The sequence below is a fragment of the Ostrea edulis genome, chromosome 7 (assembly GCF_947568905.1).
Source record: "Ostrea edulis chromosome 7, xbOstEdul1.1, whole genome shotgun sequence".
Classification (NCBI taxonomy): domain Eukaryota; kingdom Metazoa; phylum Mollusca; class Bivalvia; order Ostreida; family Ostreidae; genus Ostrea; species Ostrea edulis.
This window is the reverse complement of record NC_079170.1, coordinates 56,334,475-56,359,387: the sequence shown is the minus strand read 5'-3', so window position 1 is coordinate 56,359,387 and position 24,913 is coordinate 56,334,475. Positions and strand designations below refer to the sequence as shown.

Below are 24,913 nucleotides of genomic sequence, written 5' to 3'. Positions count from 1 at the left end.
TACAACTTTGAAAGAGGAGAATAAACTTTATATTGTTCTAATAACCAGTAGATAGATCGTCTGTTCCGTTGTTGAAATAAAATTAAGTGTGTGAAAAAATTCATTTATTGTCTTTAAGAATTCGTTAACCCATAATCTCGGCTGAGATTCGGCTTGGCTGAATATTTGGACTGAAGCCTTCACCGAATCTCGGAGCAGTCCAAATATTCAGCCAAGCCGAATCTCAGCCGAGATTAGTTGACCCACAATTCGTGCATAAGATAGTTTTGCCGATTTCTCATTCACAGACTTGGTATTTTGTATATGGGATACATCTGACCATACAAAAACTTAATGCTACATTCAGACAGTACACTGATTAGAGCTAAACTGGAGCTCAGAGAGAGAGAGAGAGAGAGAGAGAGAGAGAGAGAGAGAGAGAGCAAAAGAGAGAGAATTTTATACTTTAGCAAATCTTTAAAACTTGAATATATTTTGCTTTTCAGTTTTGGTGGCTACAGTAAAGGATAGCGAAGAAATCTTTCAAAATAGCATTATAAAGGCCCCAAACACTCGAAACCCCGAGGACCCATATGCACGGATGCCTGTTGAAATAAAATATAAAGTCAGGATTCATAGGTTTTTTAAGGTATATTAGCTAATATCTTTAATCTAAATTATTTATTATATACATGTAACTTATAATATGTGCAAACATTTCAAGAATAAATGGTTTATTTGTTTATATTCATAGGGCAGAGAACTGTTGGGACACAATGCTAAAAGAGTAAAATATATTCACACTTCGGCGTCAGGAGCTGCCTGTGGACTTCAACTCAACAAGGGCAAAACATACATACTGTCAGGTATTATTCACCAATATAACTCTATGTTAAGAAAACATAAATACCGTCAGATATTATTCACCGATATAACTCTATGTTAAGAAAACATAAATACCGTCAGATATTATTCACCGATATAACTCTATGTTAAGAAAACATAAATACCGTCAGATATTATTCACCGATATAACTCTATGTTAAGAAAACATAAATACCGTCAGATATTATTCACCATTATAACTCTATGTTAAGAAAACATAAATACCGTCAGATATTATTCACCGATATAACTCTATGTTAACAAAACATAAATACCGTCAGATATTATTCACCATTATAACTCTATGTTAAGAAAACATAAATACCGTCAGATATTATTCACCGATATAACTCTATGTTAACAAAACATAAATACCGTCAGATATTATTCACCATTATAACTCTATGTTAAGAAAACATAAATACCGTCAGATATTATTCACCGATATAACTCTATGTTAAGAAAACATAAATACCATCAGATATTATTCACCATTATAACTCTATGTTGAGAAAATTCAGGATTCGAAAGGTGTCACAGTGTCTATTGAATTTCAGCAAGAATACAAAGACAAAGAGAAATTTGGTCTAGCATGTGTGACTGGGTTCAAAATTACAAGACTCTGAATCGGCATCAGCTTAAAGGAGTCAAATTCTATTACAAACGAAATTGTAAATGTTTGGTAAGTAAAAGAGGTTGTTTTATTTTTTTATAAAAGGGACAAAACATATATGAGCCCCATATATATATATATATATATATATATATATATATATAGCACTAAAATGACCAACGACACGTACAACAGTGAATTGTGAAATTTTCGGGACGACCCGTCCCTTCCTCAGGACGATAGAATATTTTACATAGAAAAGAAAACTAAACAGAAAGGCAAACTAACACTAAAAAAACTAACCGGGTCGTCTCGAAAATTTGACAATTCACTGTTGTTCGTGTCGTTGGTCATTTTAGTGCTTTTTATATCCTCATTTATCCCACAACAGTACTATTTCAAGGTTCATTACGTGGGTTCGGAAAAACGATATGAACTCGTAGAACAGGTTAATAATCATGCAAATCATGAAGGTCAATCACATGTATTCATGCGCCACGTAAGCAACATGACATCCTTTGAAGTTGGCGACTCTGTTAACACTGACGGTAAAGGGCATGCAATTGCAACCAAAGTTGTTCCAGGAGGAGTTTGTGTTTTTATGATGTGAAAATAAGCGGAACAGAAATTTCAAGCGAATACAGGCTAAGGTTAATTCCTCAAACCCAAACTCCCCGTCGAGGCCGCATTACGTCACCTACGAATAGACCAAACTTCCGGAATAGTTCTTTTGCTCATAAACCAAACTCTTCCACTTAGGCATTACGGGATAGCGATTTCTTAGGTTTCTTAGGGCGCGTATACTGTGTGATGTCACTGTAGAATGACGAAAACACATACCATCAAACGTAAACATTTCAAAACAAGAACGTATACATCAAGTTCATTACTTTACACTAATAATTTGAACAGAGTCTCCCTACTTTTTTATCCATATGGGCGCCGCCATTTTGTTTTGTTCACTAGTTGGTTCTACAGTTATTCGTGTTTTAATTTTGAATGCCAAAAATACAAGACTGACGTGTACTTTTTAATTCAAACACTCAGTTTGTTGAAAATGAATGGTAAAATTATTATTATTACAGAATTTAGCCAGTCACAAACTTTAACGGAAACAGTCGAGTGTCTGGTGGAACGAGACTAGCAACGCGATAGATGTATATCCAAGATTTTTCAGTTTTAGGCATTACATATGACAGGTAACCATTGAAATACAAGCTTTTGGAATTACTTGAAATGAATATCTTTGCAGGTTTCTTGGTGTCAAGGAAGTTATTGTCAAGGTCCCGGGCCCAGAGAATGTGAATGGATCCCTCAAATGTACACAGACTGTTTTCAAGAACATGGATTTTGTATGATCAACTCGATGGGAATTTGTCACTGGAAGAAAAATAGGCAGCTGAGAAAATGTTTAGACACGAATAAACAAATGATGCCAGGAGACACAAGAGAATACTACGAAATCCCCAGAGATGGCCCCCACAGACCTGGAGAGTCCCAGAGCTGGCGATCATCGCCCAATAATGATGTGTATTTACTCAGCAGATATAGGGATATAAAATGAAATTTTCAACATGCGTCTTCATCGCTGAAATTCCACGTGGTTGATGCCACTCACTCGTGTAAAGAAAATGTTGAAAGCTTTGATTTTATTCTTGATAAATATATCAACTATAATGCTCATCTTGTAAATAAAGTGAAACTTACAGATACATCAAGTTATTGCATGAAATGTATTACGTGATATATTACACTATATCATCGTGAAAATATTCACATCAATAATTATAGACGTGGGTGTGCAGTGAAAGAATTGCAGTTTAAAAGAAACACTTTCTACAAAAATCATTTTGATGTATTCGTATACAATTATCATTTTCGAATTTCTTTGAAATGCACAAACATAACGATGACAAAAATTTCTGTAGATGTGATTAAAACAGATCTTTATTTAAAATCAGGTTCCAAGAATATCACTCTTAGTAAATTAACAGGATTTTGTCTTCATGTTTTGGATAAATAAAGAATTTACATTGTATTTATCAGATTGCAACAAAGCCTTTGACTTCTGTAAATCAAAATATTACAGATAAGCAATTTGAAATATGAGTTTGACTAACTGGCAATCAATGATTTCCATGATACTGATATATTCCCCATCTCATTCAATTTACTGTTACCGTGGTAATTGCTAGTCATTTTTGCAGACGAAAAAGTTTCCCTTTCTGGGAAGTTTTGTGGGTTTTTTTTAATAATTACATGTACAATACCATTAATTAATGTTCTCATGAGTAAATATAACTGCTTGATATTTTTCCACATATAACCACCTCTTGACAAGTAAATGTTGTACAAGTTATTTTTCACTATATAACCACATCTTGACAAGTAAATGTTGTACAAGTTATTTTTCACCTGTTGCATCACTTACAATGTAGATTTAGTTTTTGTAAATTCTTGACAAATAAATTATTTGCAAGTCGTGAAATCAATAAAATTCTTCCTTTGTTTACACAGAGAAGTTTCTATAAAGCATACTATAATTACTCTCTCATTTCTGGATGCTCTTGAACGTCCCTTTGTTGGATGAATCACAACGCCTATCTGAGAGTTAACAGATTTCAACATGTGTAGTTTGCTGTATACATTTCTTCTTCACATTGTTTACAATCAAAATTTATCTTTGTTTATCAAATCGATGTTTAACTATTGGCCAATTTCACATCTAATCTTGTCACCAATTTTAATTTGCCTATTTTCAAAAGAAACGATATTAATCATATACAATGTACATGTATATGCTATCTCGTACTGTGTCCATTTCATTTGTAATTGTAGATGATAATATTCTAATCTAATGTTGTGGGGTTTTTTTTCCAGAGGTCCCGTGTAAGAATATTTTTTGTACACTAAATGGGTTATCTTCTCAAAATAAAAGTATTATTATTTAATTTCTCTCTCCTTCAGTATATACAGATTCAAACTTCACAATCTTTGATAACTCGAATATGTACCCGATATTGTGTCACGGGCACCAATCGATCTACTGCACAACCGAAAGTTGTGATAAGAAAAATCGCATGATCAACATCCGGTTGTGCAGAAGACCTTCCTAGATTTAGTTACGTCGGGGGTAAGTTGACCTGTACAAATGAAATAGAGAAATTTTCTTTGAAATGGGATCTAATTGCAACAACGGGTTTCTTTTCATTTTGTGGTAGTTTAATAATATGTTCCTAAACACATGTAAAAAGTTTACAACAATATCTCGAGGAGAAAGCTGTTATTTGGAGTTAAAACATCATTTATTGAATGAAAATCGTCAGGAAATGGAAATTCCAATTAATATCCATATTCCAATTGAAACTCAGATTTGTGTCATATTTGGATACAATATGTATTATTTAATAGACATAACAACTTTAGGGAAAAAAATTCAAGGGAAAGCTGTTATTTTGAGTCTGAAACACAATTTTATGATGAAAATTCGTCGAAAATTGGAAATTTCAATTAAAATCCATGTTTCAATTGAAATCTGTTGATTTGTATCATATTTGAATACATTAGTGTATTAGATATGACAATTTTAGAAAAAATATTGAAGGGAAAGTTGCTATTTTTGTGACTAAAATGTACGGGTAGCATAGTGGTTAACGCACTGGCTTCTCACCGCTGCGACCTGAGTTCGATCCATGTGATCGACAATGGGTTGTATGTAAGAGAGTATGGTGGTCGTCCACTCGGACACGTGGGTTTCCTCCGGGTACTCCGATTTCCTCCCACTAAAAGACTCCTAGCGCAAACATCCTTACAAATCTGTAAATACCTAGTATATAGCTAATATTCATTATTATTATGTATGCCCGACTTTAAAAATACAGATTATTATTGTTATTAATGTGGATCACTACGGAATCCATGTATACCTGGTTATCCACGATTATCAGATCGTCTAGTGACTTTTCAAAAAGCCACTGATATCTTGCATAACTTATAACCAAACTTCGCTGAAGCTGGATTCTTTTACAAACGGAAAGGTGATACTGTGCGTTGTTTTCATTGAATATTGGCTCTCAAACATTGGGAAACCGGGGACGAACCTTGGATAGAGCATGGCTATTGGAGTCCTCATTGTGCTCACGTGTTGTGCAATACAAGTTCGAAATAGGTACGACAAGCCTTAAACGCCTATGCCCGAGCTAAAGACAGCGACTGTGATTGGGGAGACTTGCCCTTACACGAGGCAGAGAATCCGATGTGTACCAAGAAATGTCACATTTGTTTAGAAGGAGACTTGAGAATTGTTTTGTTTTTTACCTTGTGGTCATTTATGTTCTTGTGCTTTGTGTGCTGCCGGACTTTAAAAATGTCCTGTTTGTAGAAATTGTTCGCATTTTTACTTGTTGATAAATATGTATGATTCCCTTGAACTTGTGACATTTATCAAGATGCATGGCTACGAGACACTGGCTCCGTTTCAATTGAAACATGGATTTACTATGGTGGTGGCGAGTCCTAAAAAATCGGGTAAAACGAAATTTGTGAAACAACTGGTAAAAATACGCAATGGATATCACCCCCTACAGAAAAAAATAGTATGGTGTTATCGAGAATGGCAACCGACTTACGAATAATTACGAGAGTCCGTAACATTTATTTACAACATTCCTCAAGACGATGATAAATTAGTAGCCGATCTCAGTACTCGGCAATTATTCATTTTTGATGATATGATGAGAGGCCATAGAATCTATTGTAGATTGGTTTACGCGCAAAGCGTATAATCGAAATACTAGTGTTATATATATCACACAAAATCTGTTGGATCGTGCTGTGCAACATCGCACCATAAGTCTGAATGCCCATCTCGTGTTGTATAAAAATCCTAGAGATAAATCTCAGATTGGGGTGTTAAGTCGGCAATTACAAATGCCTCATTTACTACCGGCGTATGATGAATCCACCAGTATTTCTCACGGGTATTTACAGGTCAGGGCTTGAAGCTAACTTTTATGTCACCAGTCCAGCCGGACTGATGGGGTATAATTTCAACCAGTCCGCTGAAAAATTTACTAGTCCAACAGAGTTTTCTAGAAATAATTAAACACATTTCATTAATGTTATTAAAATGAAATTTAGATCTTTAGATCAATATGTCTTGAACAATATTGTAACACTTAAATGTGGGATTTATATTTACAACTCGGATTTGTCTGATAGGTCTACAGATCGAAGCATGCCAAATGTGTGTACAAAATGATGCTTTAGAAAATTAACTGGTCAGTCTCATCGGACTGACTAAAACAAATGTCAGTCAGTCAGCCAGACTTTTAACCAGTCACGGAGTGACGGGCATATATTAATTTCGAGCCCTGCAGGTAGATTTAAGTCCTCAGATAGTCGACGAATTAAGATTAAAAAGTCAACTCTTTTCTACCTTAGCGGTGCACATGCCACCGAGAGTATAAATAATGAGTCCTCATGACTATTCATTCAATTTCATGGACAACCTTTACCAGCCAAGAGTAAATTAGTGAAAATGTTAAGACGTTTACAACGAGAACGGGATCCTGTTCAACAAGCCCATCTCACCGAATTAGGACGTAAAGGATTACTCAATTGGTTTGCCATGGAGACTAAGAATTCATTACAAGGGATCTTACCCGTGAATAAACTCACGGGGCATTTCATTCAAACACATCGTCATGACTTGAATGCGAATGAGGGATATCGTAAAAAGGTTATTTTGAAACGGGACGGAGCTGGTTTTTAGGAGGTACCATCATATGTCATTTGTTCAAAAGGGAAACAGGACAAAAACGTAAAAGACGTCTGCGTAGTGCCGTGAATGTGGTGAAAGAAAACGGGCGTTACCCGCTTCCCTCTTAACACTACTAAGAAAAGAAAAAAGAACGTTCCTAAGAAAACACCTCAGGAAGTTCCGAAACTCATCATTTATCAGGGGTGTTTCAACCCCTTACACCCTGCAGCTTAAAACTATGAAAAGGAGGAGGAATGTGCACAAACCTTCATTATTGCACTATAGCTCATACGAAGAAGTGTGAATTCCAATTAAGACCTCATTTACCATCTTCCAAACCTTAGCCACCTCTCATTATTAATCCAAATTAAAGAGAGGGGTGTTAAAGTATTGTTCAATGACTGCATTTTAAAGATTTGTGAGATCGTGCACAATATATAAAAAAGGGTGATTCCTCTCACTCCCGCTCAGAAGCGACAACTAGGTCCTAAGAAACACATTTAAGACGCATGATGCAGCCGCAACCCGTGAAAAAATGACGAGCTTTACTCAATCATAAAGGAGGATTGACTTCATTTTTGGTATTAACAAATTTGCAGATATCCCACTAGAGTAGTAAAATGGTATTAGTCAGCCCTTTCGCATTCAATCGGATCAAGGGAGAGAATTCAAGAATAAAGAATTTCTTCAAGCATTCAAAGCCATTCATTTCCTTACCAAGCGTAATGCCGAAACCAAAGTCAATATTCTGGAATGCTTTCAACGCACGCTTAAAGCACGTCGTAAAACACGACGGTATGTGGATGTCTTACCCGATCTGGTACAATCATGCATATCATCGCAGTATCCAGAGAGCTCCTGCTCAAATCAATGCTAAGAATGTATTGAAAGTATGGAAAACCTTGTACGGAAAACAGGGTAAACCATCTACCACTTCATTACAAGCGGGAAATAGTTACGGATCAGTAAACGAAGAATACATCTGAAAAAGGCTATTTACTTAATTGGACTACAGAATTGCTTACCATCTCCAGAAAAGTTCCAGGACGAAACGTATATCGAATTAAAGACCACCATGGAGAAGAATCAGAAGGGAGAATTACAATCAGTGATTAAAAGAGACGATGTTTACGAAGTGGAGATTTTAAGGTATAAAAAGCGACGTGAGGAAAAGTCATTTCAGAAGTCAAAGTGCGTTGGAAAGGATATCTCCCTAGTTTTGACTCATGGATTTCGCAAGCGAATCTCATTCTGCAATGACAGTACAATGAAAATTCTTGGGTGAAAAATCCCTCGAGCGGAAATTGTGTATTTTGCACAATTCTTCCTGTGTTTAACTATCATTATTACTTCGGTCGTGATGTTGATTTTTGGATGGTCACATTAAGTTCTGTCGTAGGATACGTCATGCCTAGTCCACAAATGACTTTAGCGAGCCAGAGTATAAAACAAGAACGATCTTCTCCAGACCCATCAGTTCACAATGGCTAACATACAGTATGCATGGAAACAGAGGGCACTGAATGATTTCGGTTAAAAATATGTGTTTGGGGCATTGTAAACAACATAAATCGGATCAACCCGTGTATTTGTACAAACGTATACTGATACCTAATGGATGGTTATCCTTTATCATGAACACCAAGCATCGAGATTTTCGTTGGAAAGTGAAAGTGAAAAACACAAACAGGATTGGACATTGATTGATAGTCCTTGGTTTGACAACCCCAAGGACTGTCTGCGACATTTCAAAGACATATTACAGGAGGGGTGTGATGTGGCGGATTGTTGGGGAACCTGATACTATCTGGTGGTGCGACGACCCTTAGGGGAGAGACGAAAACTGTATTGTTGGGATAATCCTTGGCAAAAGGAGGAGATTTAGATAAAAAAGAATGACATTATTAACGGAAAACTAACAACTCAACTTTATGATAAACGAGATGATTTCAGCTTCTCCGTCGTCAACTTCCCATATTCAAGTAGCAATATTCCATTATCAACTGCATATGGTTTATATCTCTCAACTGAATCGATATGCAAGAGCTTGTTCTGCGTATGATCAGTTTTTAAATCGAGGCAGGCTACTGACAAACAAGTTGATGGTGCAGGAGTTTCAACAGTCTCGTTTAAAGTCAGCATTTCGCAAATTCTATGATCGTTTTAAAAATCTAGTTTACCAATACAACCTGTCATTGGGTCAAATGCTGTCTGACTTGTTTCATACCAATTGTTAGGCTGTTCTTGGCACACTAATTTTGACTACGGATAACTCCGTTTGCCTTATCAAGGTATAGGGTTCACGACGGGCATGACCGGTCGACAGGGGATGCTTACTCTTCCTAGTCACCTGATCTCCCCTATGGTATGTCCAGGGGTCAGTGTCTCTATTTTGTATTGCTTATACGAGTTATGAGATTAATCACTGTTCCTTATCTCCAACTTTCATTGACATTATGCAAAATTGTATGTTGAATTGCTAGTTGAATGTTCAATAAAATATGAAAATGTGCAATGTGGTATGAGTATAAATAGAGAAGGAATGGAGTCATTGTCAATCGTCCGGAATTTGTATCTTGTGTCAATGATTTACAAAGCTGCTGAAAACTTCCAAAATTGGCTATCTCAGGTAAAGCTGAGCTGATATAAAATTTAGCATCTTTATAACTTTTCAAATGCTTAGCAATCTGAATACATTCCTTGATATACGCATAACCATCCAACTGTGTGTTAGAAGTTCCACCCATAGTGAATACATCAGATGAGAAAACGAGAATTTATACTTTTATAGGGGAAAAGGTCATGGTCCCGAGTACACAGAGAATGCAGTAGGTTTTTTCCTAGAAAAAGATGCTAGTTCATTTAGTACACTGCGAGACACAACGTTCTTGAACCGGTTTTTCAAGAAAAGATTATGCAAGAGTTCATTGTAGTGCACTAACACCCGCTAACATTATCTAGCATTACACGGTTAGTCATGGACGAAAACGTATGGGAAAATTTGATCGATAAATGTCGCAAGAGAAATCACACGAGACGATCTAAAAAATGGTGTTTTGAATGTTTTACAACCACAGGAAACGGAGATTGAGTAAGATTTGTCTGATTCCTACCAGAACATAACTGTACTACAGTTTATGATTTTCCAGTTTTACACGCTGTCTAACGGAACTCAAAAAGTATCTGGATTCATCAGATTGAACAAACGCCGTAACAGAGGAGGTGTACATAGGCAGTTTTTGTGGAAACAGTCTCTGTGATGAATTTTCAAGGTAGCAGAGCTCGAAAATTAGAAAATGCCTTTACCTCAGAAGATCACGCCTTTAACTTTTACGATGCAGATTGCCCATATGATTTGGCCAGAGAGATTAAAATGAAAACAAAACAGCTCCTTTCAGAGTTACTAAAACACAAAAACAACCCTTTTAAGGGCTATTTTAAATATCAAGTTCCATACAGTGCACTAGCACGCGCTACCCTTCTTGTATCATACTCTAGAAACAGTGTTCTAGAACAGAATTTTTCCATGACGTGACAGGTTTTTCCAGAAAAGATTATGCAAGCACTGCACTAGCACGCGCTGATATTCTTGCATAATACTCCCGAGATTGGCTATAAAAGTGGACCCCAAGTGCCAGACCTCATTCTGCCTGCAGTCACCTTCCAGAAGACATGGCTCAGAAACAACTAGAATTTGTCGACAAAGCTCAGAAGAAAGTAGAACAGCTGGTACAGAAACAGATAGCGCCACAGAAAGACTACCTAAATGAAGAGCAGCGACAGCAAGCCTACATTGCTTATCAAGTGAAGATGGCCCAGATCTCTTATTTCCTGCCTAGCCAGAATCAAACGGACCCTGTATTAAGCTTCTATATCCCCGAGACACAGAACGCTTCGGGATTAGTGTCTGGGGTATACAATCTGCCCACTGAAACACAGTATGCAACGGAACTGTACAATAATACCATGACGAAGGAAGATTTTGCCATAATCTCAACCACTTTGGACGGCATTGTGAACAGAATCAACGTCCTCAGTGATGAGATCGCCAATCACTAGGGGATCCTAATTAAAAAAAAAATCGAAGAATTATAGCAGGAGGCCGACCCCATAAGGACTTCACAACTAGACCTAGGAAGGAACTAGTCACCAACCCCTGCTACATGTGTGGGGAAAAGGGGCATTGGTCACCAGATTGTCCTCAGAAAGTCAAGAAAACTCAGGTAAAAGAACCCCTGTTACAAGTGTGGGAAATTAGGCCATTGGATCAGCGACTGTCCAAGGAATGAGGAAGAATTGTTTGCTCTGATTGGTGAAGTAACCGGGACAAAACATCCGGTAACAAGAGAGTACGCGCCTTCAGAGAGGTGGAACCCACCACTCCCTAAGAAATTGATCATGGGAGAACCCCATAAGAAAACGAGCAGCGAAAGAGAAACAGAGTTAAACTTAAATCATGCGTCATTTTATTAATTTTAAACACATCTTAACACCGAGGATTAAAACACTGAGGATTTTAAAGGATTAATACACTGAGGATTCTTAAGGATTAAAACACTGAGGATTTTTAATACTGCTCTCTCTAGACCTCGACTTTCACCCTGCTGTTACGTCATAGCGACTTATTCCCCTAGCTCGATAAGCTCTTCCCGCTTTTACTCCTATTATGATGTCATAGTGCTCTCCCAGTTCATACAATCGGATCACGCGCTCGTCCTTTTCCGTAACCGGTAAGAAGACTCGGACGTGGATCGGCGCAAGAATTGCATCAAATCGATGCCTTTCTTCGCCGGAAGCGCGCCCGTGAATGAGTGTTAAAAGGCCAGAACCAATTCCCTAAATAATATGTTATTTATATTTTCACCACAGATTCAGTTTTGGTATCATTAACGTCTTATTCACTCTAATACATAAACATGTAAGTGGAAATTGATAGTGGTACAATACCTTAGATGTGTATAATATCTTAGATGCATTTGAAAGCTCACGTTTGAAAGTGCAACGTACGACTGTGACGTCATAGTTACGTTTATGTATACGTAGCAACCAACTCTGATGGCGTCGATCCACATACGAGGTTCATTTGCGGTTACGGGAATAGCCGAGCAGTTACGATTGCCAGTTCATAGTGTCCTAGCTCGGCACAGCGCAACCCTAGCTCGTCACACGCTTCCCGCCCTACCTCGACACGCGCTTCCCGCCCTACCTCGGCACGCGCTTCTCGCCCTAGCTCGACACGCGCTTTTCGTCTTAGCTCGACACGCGCTTCCTGCCTCAGCTCTTATTATGACGTCATAGTGCTCTCCAAGCTCAGTACACTTCATTGACCTCAAAAGTGCACTCAGCTGAACGGCCTATCTAGGCCCGTTATATTACTTATCCCCACCCCTTGTGAAATGAAAATAGACCTGAATCATTACTCCAAAATAAATTAATGTGTGATCACGTAATTCGATATTTAGAAGTGTCGATTTGACATTTTTTTTACACCATAAGAGGTAGACCTTTCATATCTGGGCTGTGTATTCCTTGTGGCAAGACCTTTCCATTGACACCAAAATCTTTGACCTGGTACCCTTAACATTTGACCTACTTTTAGAAAATTTGAATGTAAGCCACATCTTTCAAATCGTAAGAGGTGCTGCTTTTATATTTAGCATGTGCATTTCTTGTGAGAAGACCTTTCCGCCGATACTATGTTTGTTGACCTTGTGACCTTGACATTAACCATTGACTAGTTTTGGAAATTTTCAATAAACTACAATGTCTTGCAGTTCCACTTTGTTGTAATCCGGGAGCATCTGTGTTTTGGACTTCATATTTTGGACTCATTGTAGGTTCCTCGTTTTTCATTGAAATGTTGTTATACATGTATATATTTTTACAACTATAACCAATATCTTTCGTAATAAAATGGTCTGAAAGTTGTGATACATATATATTATTACTACAGTAACTTGATCCGAAGAGTCGGATCACGTCGAGTTGACAGGCGTGGATCATCAGATCACACGAGACGCGAAGCGTCGAGTTTGATCTGATGATCCGCGCCTGTCAACGAGACGTGATCCAACTCTTCGGATCAAGTTACTGTAGTAATGATAAATTTATTATATACCCCATTCTGCCTTTTAAATCCACATTTATAAGATACTAAATGCAATCCAAATTATCAAAAACACAGACATACCATGAAATTATGTTTTGTGTACGCAGTTTCGTTTGTGACGCGGTCCATATTTTCCACAAATAACGTTGCGTTGTTGCATTGTGACGTCATTGTGACGGCATCAGTTTCAGAGGATACTGATACGGAATCAGAAAACCACAGTGTGGTGATCTGGAAAACCGGATCACACGCTATGAAATCCACAGTATCAGAGAACGATACATTGATGGGTATATAATAAAGGTACATATTAAGACGCTTCACTCACTGGTATTGTCAAAATCACTGAATTTGTGCATGCATGTGTGCTTAATTTTGAATGGACATTACTTAAAATTTCGATATATATATATATATATATATATATATATATATATATATATATATATATATAGTTATTAATGAATAATTTAAAAAGTATACTGTATGTATATATTGAGACGATTGACGGACATGCATGGTGAAAGTTACTGACCAGGTAGTGTGTGCACATTTTGATTGAATCATGCTTTAACATATATAGATCTCAAATACATGGAGCAAATAAGTAAAATTTCGACTGTATGAAAGGTAAGTGTCACCAGTTGGTGACTGGGAGGATGTGTGGGGAAGATCTAACTTGTACATTTAACGTGTCCATTTCAGTCTTACCATTTCACGATGGTTTGGGTAGTAAGCCTGCTCTATCAATGGAAAGTTCTCGTTTCCGAGCTTCTTCTGTATACGTATCATCTGAGCAAACTGAAAGAACAAGGGATGAAGAGGTGAAGAATATACAATCGTTTTGTCTCCCCCCCCCCCCCCCTGTATTCCTTTTCGATTTTACGGCCTCGGTTGACTTCAGAATATAACTTGTACAACTAAGAATATTGTCTCATTAAGTGAAAAGTTCTCTGTCCGCTTCATTAACATTTGCAGCAACCATTATTGTTTACATGTTCAGACGACCATTGTTGAATTATGGGATACTAACCACTGGCCATTGGTTAAATGTACTTAATCGTTGGTTAGTGCTGAACTCACTTTGAGCAACAAAATTTTGACCAGTGGTTAGTTACCCAGTGGATAGTAAATTTAACCAGTGGTTTTTAACCAAGGTTTTGAGCAACCCAGTCCTGAGTACTAGTTAAAAGTGCTAAAGATCTAGAAAAAAACTATTGTTCTGAATATCTAAGCTGAATTTTAATATTCAGCAACATCATAAACAATAAATGTTCTTGAAACTTCAATGCCCTCAAAAGTGCATATACTGATGAAAGGCTTTATATGGTGTGATATATGTATTATCATTAAACGATATCACTAATTTGGACCCACCCTAAAGTCAAAACCCTGGGGTTGCAAAATTCACTTTTCTGATTTTCCTGAATATGCATTTAGTTTTTATACTGTATCAGTAAACTTACAGAAGTCCTTCAAATGATAAAGACAATAATCACTTTAAAGATTTGGCTCCACTCTAAAACCAAACCCCTTTCCCCTAGAATCATGAAAGTTACAATTTTTGGTCAAGGACTACCTACTCCTTCTAAATATCCATCTAGTTTCAATTTATAATTTTCTATAGGTTGTATTGTAGTATAGACTATAAATTTGCTCAACAGTACAAATGTTGATTTGGTAGTTAATGTTTTGAATTATATTTTTTAATTAAACAAAACGGAAAAAATGGTATTGCCGATAAATATGGGTGTGATTTTGCTCAGGCATATCAGGATGATAGTGGCAGTCCGCATTTCTTTTTTTTTCACCTATGCTGGTTCAGTCATTTTCCGGAGACTTCCGAGATTTTGTGAAGGATTAGCTGGAATATCATTCAGCCTCACCACTTTTCTTTTTAAATAAAAGTTCTCAAGCCGAGAGCGTGTTTACTGAACCACAGTTTTAGAATAATGTAATATGTATACGGTGTGACCGTTGGACCGAGCGAAGCTGCAGCATGTAATGGTCATTGGAGTGTCCCAAGTGGTAATCATAATTCCGTTAAGTACGGTAGATTATGATTCATTTAAAAATATATATTTTTAATGAAATTTTCCTTGCGTTGATAACCCAGTAAGATCTCAATATTAAAGGGGTTTATATGGGGAGAACAGTTTTACAGGATCCGCCTATCCATTGGGCGCGGGAAATAAAACGCAAGGCGACGTAAACTGTGCATTGTGACGTCACATTTAGCCTCGACTTTTTTCTCTTTTTCAAAGCAAACAATTATTTTTACAACAATAATACATTCCGTATGCAATGAAAAAGGTCGTTATAAAACTAAACAAAATTAACCAATAAATTCAAAATGGTAAAAAAGTAACAGTAATTTTATCGTATATTCTTATTCAAAGAAAATCATGAACTCGTTCATCTATTTAGTCGTATTACGGTTTTATATGTAATTATTTGCTAAAACCTGTTATAATGATAATAATACTATTTACTTTGAACAAACTGAGTGTTTAAATTACGAATTTCACGTCAGAGTCTTCTATTATTGGCATTCAAAATAAATTACGAATAACTGTTGAAGCAGGTAATGAAAAAATAAATGGCGGCGCCCATATGGATCACGAAAATTTCAGTGAACGTATATAGAGATTATCTCTTTTTCTTTGGCTGAATTTGACTTTTTTCTTTTACATACGTGTTACCTTTAGAGCCTTGCTTCGCGGACGGGCCTTCGGCCCGTCCGAGCTTCGCTCGGTATTAGTACTTTGCATTGACTTTCAGATTTTTTGAAGTGTTTCTCATGAATATCTATGCGACAATATATACGTAATTATAGCGACCTTGACATCATATAACTTCTTTGCGCATGTCTTGATATGATATTGTGATTTAACCTTGATGGGACATTACGAATTAGCCTTGATGGGGCAATGCAAATTATCCTTGATGGGGCATTGTGAAGTAGCCTTGATGGGGCATTGTGATTTATCCTTGATGGGGCATTATGACCATGCCTTGATGGGGCATTGATTGATTTCTGGACCGTATCAATACGGGACTTTCGAGATACGGATCCACTCTGACTTTTATCGCGTGTTGAACGTAATTTGTATGGCATGTCACTTCCGGATTACAATAACAACTAAGTAAACAAGCATAGAATTCTTCTATCTTGGTATCAAATTCCTGCATTTAAATGCTATCTTTGAAAGAAAGGAATAGCTGCAGTAGCCATTATTATAGGAAAATGCATTTGATTAAAATATGCGAGTTGGCGACGGAAATAAATCTAGGGAATATCTTGCGGATATCGGTAAAACTGCACGCCTTGCATCCAATGATACGCGTCTAAATGCACCTTTTCCCTTCCATCTAATTTATACCCAGGTACTAAGCACCAATAGTGACTTGGATCGTCATCGTGGGACAGCGCATAGCTCTTTATAGATCGTCTGCTAGCAAAACACCATTTGTATCGATGTCAACTTTGCCCTACAATTGGTTATTATCACTTGACCGTGGTATATAAACGTCAAATATAATCATAATTATATAATTATAGTTTATAGACCTTGTATGGGAAAATATGACGACCGAGTTTTTTGGCGCGTAGACGGACCGAGCTTGCGAGGTCCGTCCGCGACAAAAAACGAGGTCGTCATATTTCCCATACAAAGTCTATAACCTTTTTATTATATACTTTCAATTTCATTTAGAAACTAACAATAATTTTATTTTTAACAATAACTTTATCGGTTTAACTGAGTAAAAGATGAAAAACACGAAAAATTTGAAAATTAAGGACGTAGAAATTTGATTGTGACGTAATGTTTGCGGGCCGGAATGTTTCCGGGCATATATCGTGTGATATATGTCCGCAAACTTTTATAGAAAAAAGAAGAGATGAAATTGAAAGTATATAATAATATACAATTATGGACTGTTTAGGCAGACACCACAAATTATCAGATCTTAGTAGGGTTATCACCCGAGGGCGCCTTTGCCTACTCAGACCTGATTGCATTAGAATGGAAAGATTTTTCCTCTCGATTGTTATTTGTGACCGTTAATGTTCCAACACAGTTGTCACCCTATGCGTGAGGGAGACATCACGAATTTGTCTCCCTCCACGTGACCAGCCCTCAGCCAATGAAATTGATTGTATTATTCTGAAGGATAATGGTTAGTTTTGTTATATTTCTTTGAAATACTTATTATAGAAATACGTTGTGTTCGGATGAGTGAAACGAAGAAGAACATAAATAATTTTCTATAAGTTGTATTGTAGTATATGAACTATTTTAATACGCGGAAATGTATGATGATTATTTGGTCCAGGTATATAAGGTTCTGGTCAAGGTAAATTGGTCATCGACGAGCAATCAACCAGTTGGAACACGTTTTTATTTTTATTTTGTGTGTGCATCTTAAAAGGGACATTTATATTTACACCGTATTATTGATATACATTATATTTTGTAGTTTGTATTTGACCTACTTCTCATGGTGTCTACTTCCATTTCTTCGCTATTAAAGTAGCATGATCTTTGTATATAATACAGCGAATAAACTGGTTGATAGGCGCTCAACACACTCTATATTTAGTTTTGTTATATTTCTTTTAAATACATGTTATAAAAATATGAGTGAAACGAAGAACATAAAGTATCAATTCAAGTTATATATACAAAGTTTGACCCTGCCCTGGAATCAGAACCTCTGCCCTGGGGATTTCAGTGGATGCTTTCTTGTCCTATATGATCACTATGCATTAAGTTTTCTTACAGATACATATAGCATAGCTCTTATCCTTAGACGAATTTGACTCCACTTTTTTTGGCACGCTGTTTTTGGCTATAATAGCTCTAAAACTTCATTGTTATTTTGGATTTCAAACATTTCGGTTGAGCATCACCGAAGAGACATTATTTGTCGAAATGCGCATCTGGTGCATCAAAATTGGTACCGTATAAGTTTTACATGTATGCAGTTTTTGGAGAAGATTTTTGAAAATTGGTCAATTTTTTGGCAGTTTTTGCCCTGCCCCTAATGCCCCATGAGTCCTGAAATTTACGATTTAAATCCTCCTTGTCCCAAAGTTGCTTCATACCAAAGAAAGGAATTAGAATGGTAGTTATCATGAAGAAGTTAAAATGTTCTATTGTTCACACATTTAATAACTGACCATTTTGGCCTCATCCTAATACCAAAACCCCTACCGCTGGGATCATCAAATTTACAATTTTGGTAAAGGACTACCTGTTCTTTCTAAATATCCAATTAGTTTCAATAGCACTAAAGAAGATGGTATTTAAGTCTTTTACATATAAACACTATACACCTGAGGTCAGAACCTCTACCCCGGGGATCATGAAATTTACAATTATGGTAGAGGTCTTCCTGCTCTACAATCATATGCATTTAATTTTTCGTACACATGTATGGTTCTTAGAGGAAGATTTTTTAAAATTGGTCAATTTTTGCCCAGCCCCTAAGGCCCCAGGGGTGCGGGAGTCCTGAAATTTAAAACTTAAGTCCCCCTTGTCCTAAAGATGCTTCATACCAAATTTGAAAAGAACTGAAATGGTAGTTATCAAGAAGAAGTTAAAATGTTCAATTGTTAGCGCACGACGAACGACCATGGACAAGAACCAATTGTAACAGGTCTCCTAAGTTTCCTCAGGTGGCCTAAAATAAAGAAGAACGCCGGAGGTATTGCTGACAGCTCATGTCTAAGTACGTCTTCAAAGTTGACTTCACGCACCAGCAATTAACGAAAGAGGAGCCAATCTATATCGGCAAAGGTTTTGAATTCCAGTTTCGACTCTATGTCCCAATATAAACCCACATTAATAAAAATCCACATACATACAAAGTCAGACCAGCTACACTGTAAAATCTTGATTTAAAGCCGTTGCTTATACAGTCTCACATGGTACCAAGTTAATAATACATAACCCTATGAGTATTATATGTAAACTCGCATGTCCTTATTTGTGTTAGCTGTGCATATCATACTTTGATTACCACTTTAGCGTCGATATAATTGCCATAGAATAACCTTTCTGCCATATTATGCAAATCTACAAATTTTACCCTATTTCTCAAATAGGAGGGGGCTATCATTTTTCTGTCTTACAGACTAATGAATTATGCTACACGATCATATTATATGTCGTTCGACAGAAAGGTAAATGAGAAAAATTTTGATGTGTAGTATATGAATTCTTTCATGAATGGATCTGTCAGATGCAAAAAGGTAAGGGTACGCGGAACGAAAAAATCAAAAATGACGATTTTTCAAAACATTTGCACAGTCTTGGCATTATTCCGAAATATCCGACGCCTCAGAACGGCGCCATTAGGTAAACTGGAAATTTCGCCGCCTCCAGCTGTAGGCGGCATTCTCGAGCCGATTTTAAATACTTCCGAGCCTAATTCAATGAAAGGTGAATATAACGAACAGTGATCAATCTCATATAAGCAATACAAAATAGATAGCTCGGCAAACACGGACCCCTGAACACACCATAGGTTGTATCAGGTGTTTAGGAGGAGTAAGCATTCCCTGTCGACCGGTCGCCGTGAGCCCTATATCCTGATCAGGTAAACGGATTTATCCGTAGACAAAATCAGTGTACCAAGATCGGTCTAACAATCGGTATGAAACACGTCAGACAGCATTTGACCCAATGATAGGTTGTATTGACGAACTAGATCGTTATAACGACCATAATATTTGCAAAATGCTGACTTTAATCAACACTGTTGAAACCCCTGCAGCATCAACTTGTTTGTCAGTAGCTTGCATCGATTTAAAAACTGACCATACGCAGAACAAGCTCTTGCGTATCGAATCAGTTGAGAGATATAAATACCATATGCAGGAGATAATGGAATTTTGCTACATAAATATGGGAAGTTGATGATGGAGAAGCTGAAATCATCCCGTTTGTCATACAGTTGAGTTGTCAGTTTGCCGCTAATGTCTACTTTCAATATAATATCTAAGTATGAAGCAGAAGTGGACGACTCTGTGGTGTCCTTTATTTCGAGCTCACAGGGATATATCGAATCGACATATGAATGAAAGTTATCATCGTTAATAGACAAAACGTCGTCGATATATCTAAATGTCGAATTGAAGGACACAGCAAGTTTTTAAAAAAAATCTGCTTCATATGAATATGGAAACAGGTCAGCTAACAAAGGAGCACAATTTCTGCCCATGGGAATTCCAACAGACTGTTGGAAGACCTGATCACCAAAGACCACGAAGATATTGACTCAATGTTAAACTCACAACTAATTGATAAAACGATGTTTCTTGTATTTACTAATATCGATTCCATGGGTTCTTTCATCACATAAACAGAAAACATTTTTAACAAACTGTAGAGTTCTGTTTTGAGTCACGTGACTCGTTTGCTCAAATGACAGCGAACATTCGGTTGACTACAATTGTGTGCTTTTATCGAATTTTGGAGTGATATTTTCTTTTAATCAATATTAGTAAGTAAAAGAAGCATCGATTTATTGATCAGTTATGAGGTTAACATTGAATTTGGCTCGCAAGTATTTAAAATCGACCCGAGAATGCCGCCTCCAGGTGTAGGCGACGAAATTTCCAGTTTACGTAATGGTGTTTTCCTGCCACGGTAAATATCAAAATCATAAAAAAGTCAGGAAAATGTCAGATATTTCGGACTATATTGGCATATAAAATGCATGATACAATTTGCTGGATTGTTTAGAACCAATTTTTATGGAACGCCATAGCTGTCCTATGTTATCTAATTACTGTAGAATCATTTAAATTCGTGGGGACCAATTTTCGTGGATTACTGATTTTTACGGGTTCGTGGGGACGTAATTTCGTGGACTTATATATTTGTAAGAAAGATAACTATGGAATGTAATTATGATTCTTTATTCGTTGAGGATGTAAATTCGTGGGTGAGGGGTACCCACGAATTCCACGAAAATTGAGCCACCACGAATTCTAATGATTCCACAGTATATGATGTAAACGTAAAATGTAAAAGATGTGTTTTCATAATTATATTCAGGAACTCTTTGTATTTAGGAGATAGAAAAAATACGCCTCACGTATCTTTAGGTTAATTTGCTGTTTTGAAATCATAGTAACAATAGTATATGTACATTTTAAATTTATAATTATAAGGGTTTTTTTGTAAATATTTTATAGAAATTGATAAAATAATTAATGTAGAAAAAATATCAATACCCCAAAATAAAAGTAAACAACATTTTGTAACATTTGGTATGAACATTTTTGATAATCATGTTGTCATGGCAACTGGGGAATGTCGATATTGTAACAACATTTGTTTTCTTAATTATCTAAAGATAAATCAAATTAGATTAAATTCAACCACGACTTTGTAGGATTAATAGCAGAATCATTCGTTTCCATGGCAACATGGACCAATTTTATGTGTAACCCTTCTTGACACATACATAAATGTAGTAGTGTTGATTTTGTTCAAGAAAATTTTGCTACCGGAAATATATTCAAAATACCTAACTTGAATATATGATTTTCCTTTCAAAATTTAAGGGGTAGGGTTGGCTTTGATTAAGCTATCGAACCTATACTTAGACACTCTACTGTACATTTAATAAATTAAATACATGTGAAATGAAAGAAAAAAGTGAGCAAGCTCAAATACCCCAAGCTCCAACATTGCTTGACAATGCCTCACAAAATGAATGGCAATGTTATGCATTACTGCAAGGACAGTACACACGGGTTCAAAATTCTAAGTTCAAAAGGGGCATAACTCCCAGAAAAATTATTGAATCAGAATTTCCTGGGAATATGCACATCTACATAGTGTGTCCTTATTAACTATAAAGTTTCACGGTATTCTGTTGAGCAGTCACAGAGGAGTTGAGTTGACAAGAAAGGGACTGACGGACTGACTGACTGACGGACTGGTCAAAAATATTATATACCTCCGCAACTTCGTTGCGTGGGTGCGTTGCCAAGGGCATAATTATGATATTTAGTTATTCTACATGCATTTTGGGCCGATATTGATTTTAGATACAATTTTGAAATTGGCGGAAAATTCAAGAAAAATTCAAGATCACGGTTTTATTCGCCATCCTCAACTAACCCTATATACCAAATCATTGACAACAGACAATGTAAAAGTCTGAGGCATTAAAAAGTTTGTTTTACAATTTCCCCACTGTTATGGTAAAAATTTGAAACCCTACCCCATTTCATACCCCAAAAATATACTTTCCCTCCCACATATCGAAAACTTGAATCTTTAGGATCAATCGATAAACACATGCCTACCATACAATAAAATATTGTGAGCTTGTACCATTTCCGAGATTCGCTCTGAACAAGTTCAACTGCGCGAAAGAAGAAAAAAGAACTGAGCCAAAAAAATAAGTCTCCATACTTTGTTTGAGTTTGAATAAAGATTTTGCAAAAACATATGACATCACATTGCATTATCACCTGCATATGGTGTTTATATCTCTCAACTTATTCGATACGCGTATGATCAGTTTTTAAATCGAGGCAGGCTACCGACAAACAAGTTGATGGTGCAGGGGTTTCAATAGTCTCGTTTAAAGTCAGCATTTTGCAAATTCTGTGGTTATTATAGCAATCTAGTTTGCCAATACAACCTGCCATTGGGTCAAATGCTGTCTGACGTGTTTCATACCGATTGTTAGGCCGTTCTTGGCATATTAATTTTGACTACGGATAAATCCGTTTACCTGATCAAGATATAGGGCTCACGGCGTGTGATCGGTTGACAGGGGATGCTTAATCCTCCTAGACACCTGATCCCACCTCTGTTATATACAGGGGTCCGTGTTTGCCCAACTCTCTACTTTGTATTGCTTATAGGAGTTATGAGATTGATCTCTGTTCGTTATCTTAACCTTTCATGCGGATAGAATTACCTCAATCGGTCATCTGTCTGATGAAATATGCAGTTACTCGTTTGTGGAAAGCAAACAAATGTAAATATGTTTTTGTTAAAATCAAATGTCTACCCAGCTCCACAAACTGAAAGTACTCCAAATGACACCCTCCTCCCCTTAATGTACTGCATGGTATGAAGGAAAAAGTAAGAGCAGGGATATAGACATTATGTGCACTTTGTGCATTGAAGAAAAAGATGAGAAAAGATTGAACATCGATGTGACCAATGTCATTATTATATGTGATACAATAATAATGACTGCTATGCTGAAGTACTAGTAGGATACTTAACACATCCTTTTACATGACAAAAAACCTATAACACTCCTCTCTAATCCACTGTATTGTAGGAAAATATAAGATCCCCGGGTAAGAACAATAGGAACATGATAAATGATAATGAATATTGTACAAAATTTCAAGGCTAACTGAAAAACCATACAGGAGAAGTGTTCACAATCTATTTTACATCCTCCACCCCTCTTAGATCAACTATAACTTTTAGGAAAATAATTGGACCCTCCTGTCCACACAATATGCACATCTACAAATGGTAATGAAACATTGTACAAAGGTTCAAGTCTATCAGATAAGCCATACAGGAGAAGTGTTCACAAGATTTTGTGACAGACAGACGGACGGACAGAAAGTACAAACACACAATGTCTCCCGTCTCCTTTGTTTCATATTTCAAACAGACACGTAGAAAATAAAATACACAAAACACAGATAAAAATACAGATAAGGATATAAAAACAATCAGTGGATTTGAGCTATTACTGAGATATTCTATATTCTGTTATCAAAAAGGCTTACCACCCATGGTCTGTCCTGAAAGTTGTAAATAGAATGTAACGAATTGATACTTGGAATTCCACCGTACTGAAATCCCAGAAGAATGTTTTTCCAATTTTCACAAGCATCCCGTACACTCTGTCTGACGAGAAGGAAGTCTGGTTTAAAAGACCTGTAAATATGCAGTGAGTTTTAACTTTCCCAATTACTGGTACATGTACATAGATAATTGTGTGACTTTCGCACTCTATTTACCTTACGACTTTTGTCCCATTCCTGATTACTTTGATGTCTACCATTGTTCCAGTGTCGGAGTAGGATGCTAAGTTTATTTCACTGAATTCTGCCTGCAATAGATACAATTGTTATGAAAGATGGCATTGCACGAGGGCGTGGAATTTCCCTTCCACTGATGATGTCTCTTCGTGAGATATACAGGTACGTGTTTCCAAGTATAAATCAGTGTTTTATATTTATTCATAAAGCTATTAAAGTTCAATACTAATTTCCCTACACGAAGAAACGACTGAAAAACGTAATGGCGGTCCACGTTTACTAGATAATAGTATGCCATGGTGGTCAATTTACTGGGTGAAGGTAAATACGATAAAAAGCCCTTGGACCAAAATGTTTACCTGACCTTGTAACTTACCAGAACCCGAATCCACAACATGAGGATGCATCAATATCAATACAATATGACTAATATAATAGTAATATTGCATTCATGTTCTGTAGAAGAAGGCTTTTTAAAGGTTTTAAAGATCTGGTAAAGATCCTACATTCACGTATTAT

The 24,913-nt window shown here is 36.6% G+C and overlaps 2 protein-coding genes across 7 annotated transcripts in view; one reads left to right on the top strand and one right to left on the bottom strand.

Annotated features, from left to right (window-relative positions):
* Positions 1 to 4,428, top strand: part of LOC125653345 (metalloproteinase inhibitor 2-like) — a 13,737-nt gene extending 9,309 nt beyond the window's left edge. For all 4 annotated transcript variants that reach the window (XM_048882791.2, XM_048882792.2, XM_048882793.2 and 1 more), the window contains 4 exons: positions 486 to 628; positions 734 to 845; positions 1,422 to 1,546; positions 2,730 to 4,428. In XM_048882791.2, the coding sequence (XP_048738748.1) occupies positions 486 to 628; positions 734 to 845; positions 1,422 to 1,546; positions 2,730 to 3,041 (692 nt within the window). In that variant the 3' untranslated portion in view covers positions 3,042 to 4,428. The remainder of the gene's footprint in view (positions 1 to 485; positions 629 to 733; positions 846 to 1,421; positions 1,547 to 2,729) is intronic.
* Positions 1 to 24,913, bottom strand: part of LOC125653327 (synapsin-like) — a 95,587-nt gene that overhangs the window by 49,260 nt on the left and 21,414 nt on the right. For all 3 annotated transcript variants that reach the window (XM_048882762.2, XM_048882761.2, XM_056144783.1), the window contains 3 exons: positions 24,374 to 24,465; positions 24,140 to 24,290; positions 14,059 to 14,148 (listed from right to left, as the gene is read on the bottom strand). In XM_048882762.2, coding sequence (XP_048738719.1) covers positions 14,059 to 14,148; positions 24,140 to 24,290; positions 24,374 to 24,465 — 333 coding nt within the window. The remainder of the gene's footprint in view (positions 1 to 14,058; positions 14,149 to 24,139; positions 24,291 to 24,373; positions 24,466 to 24,913) is intronic.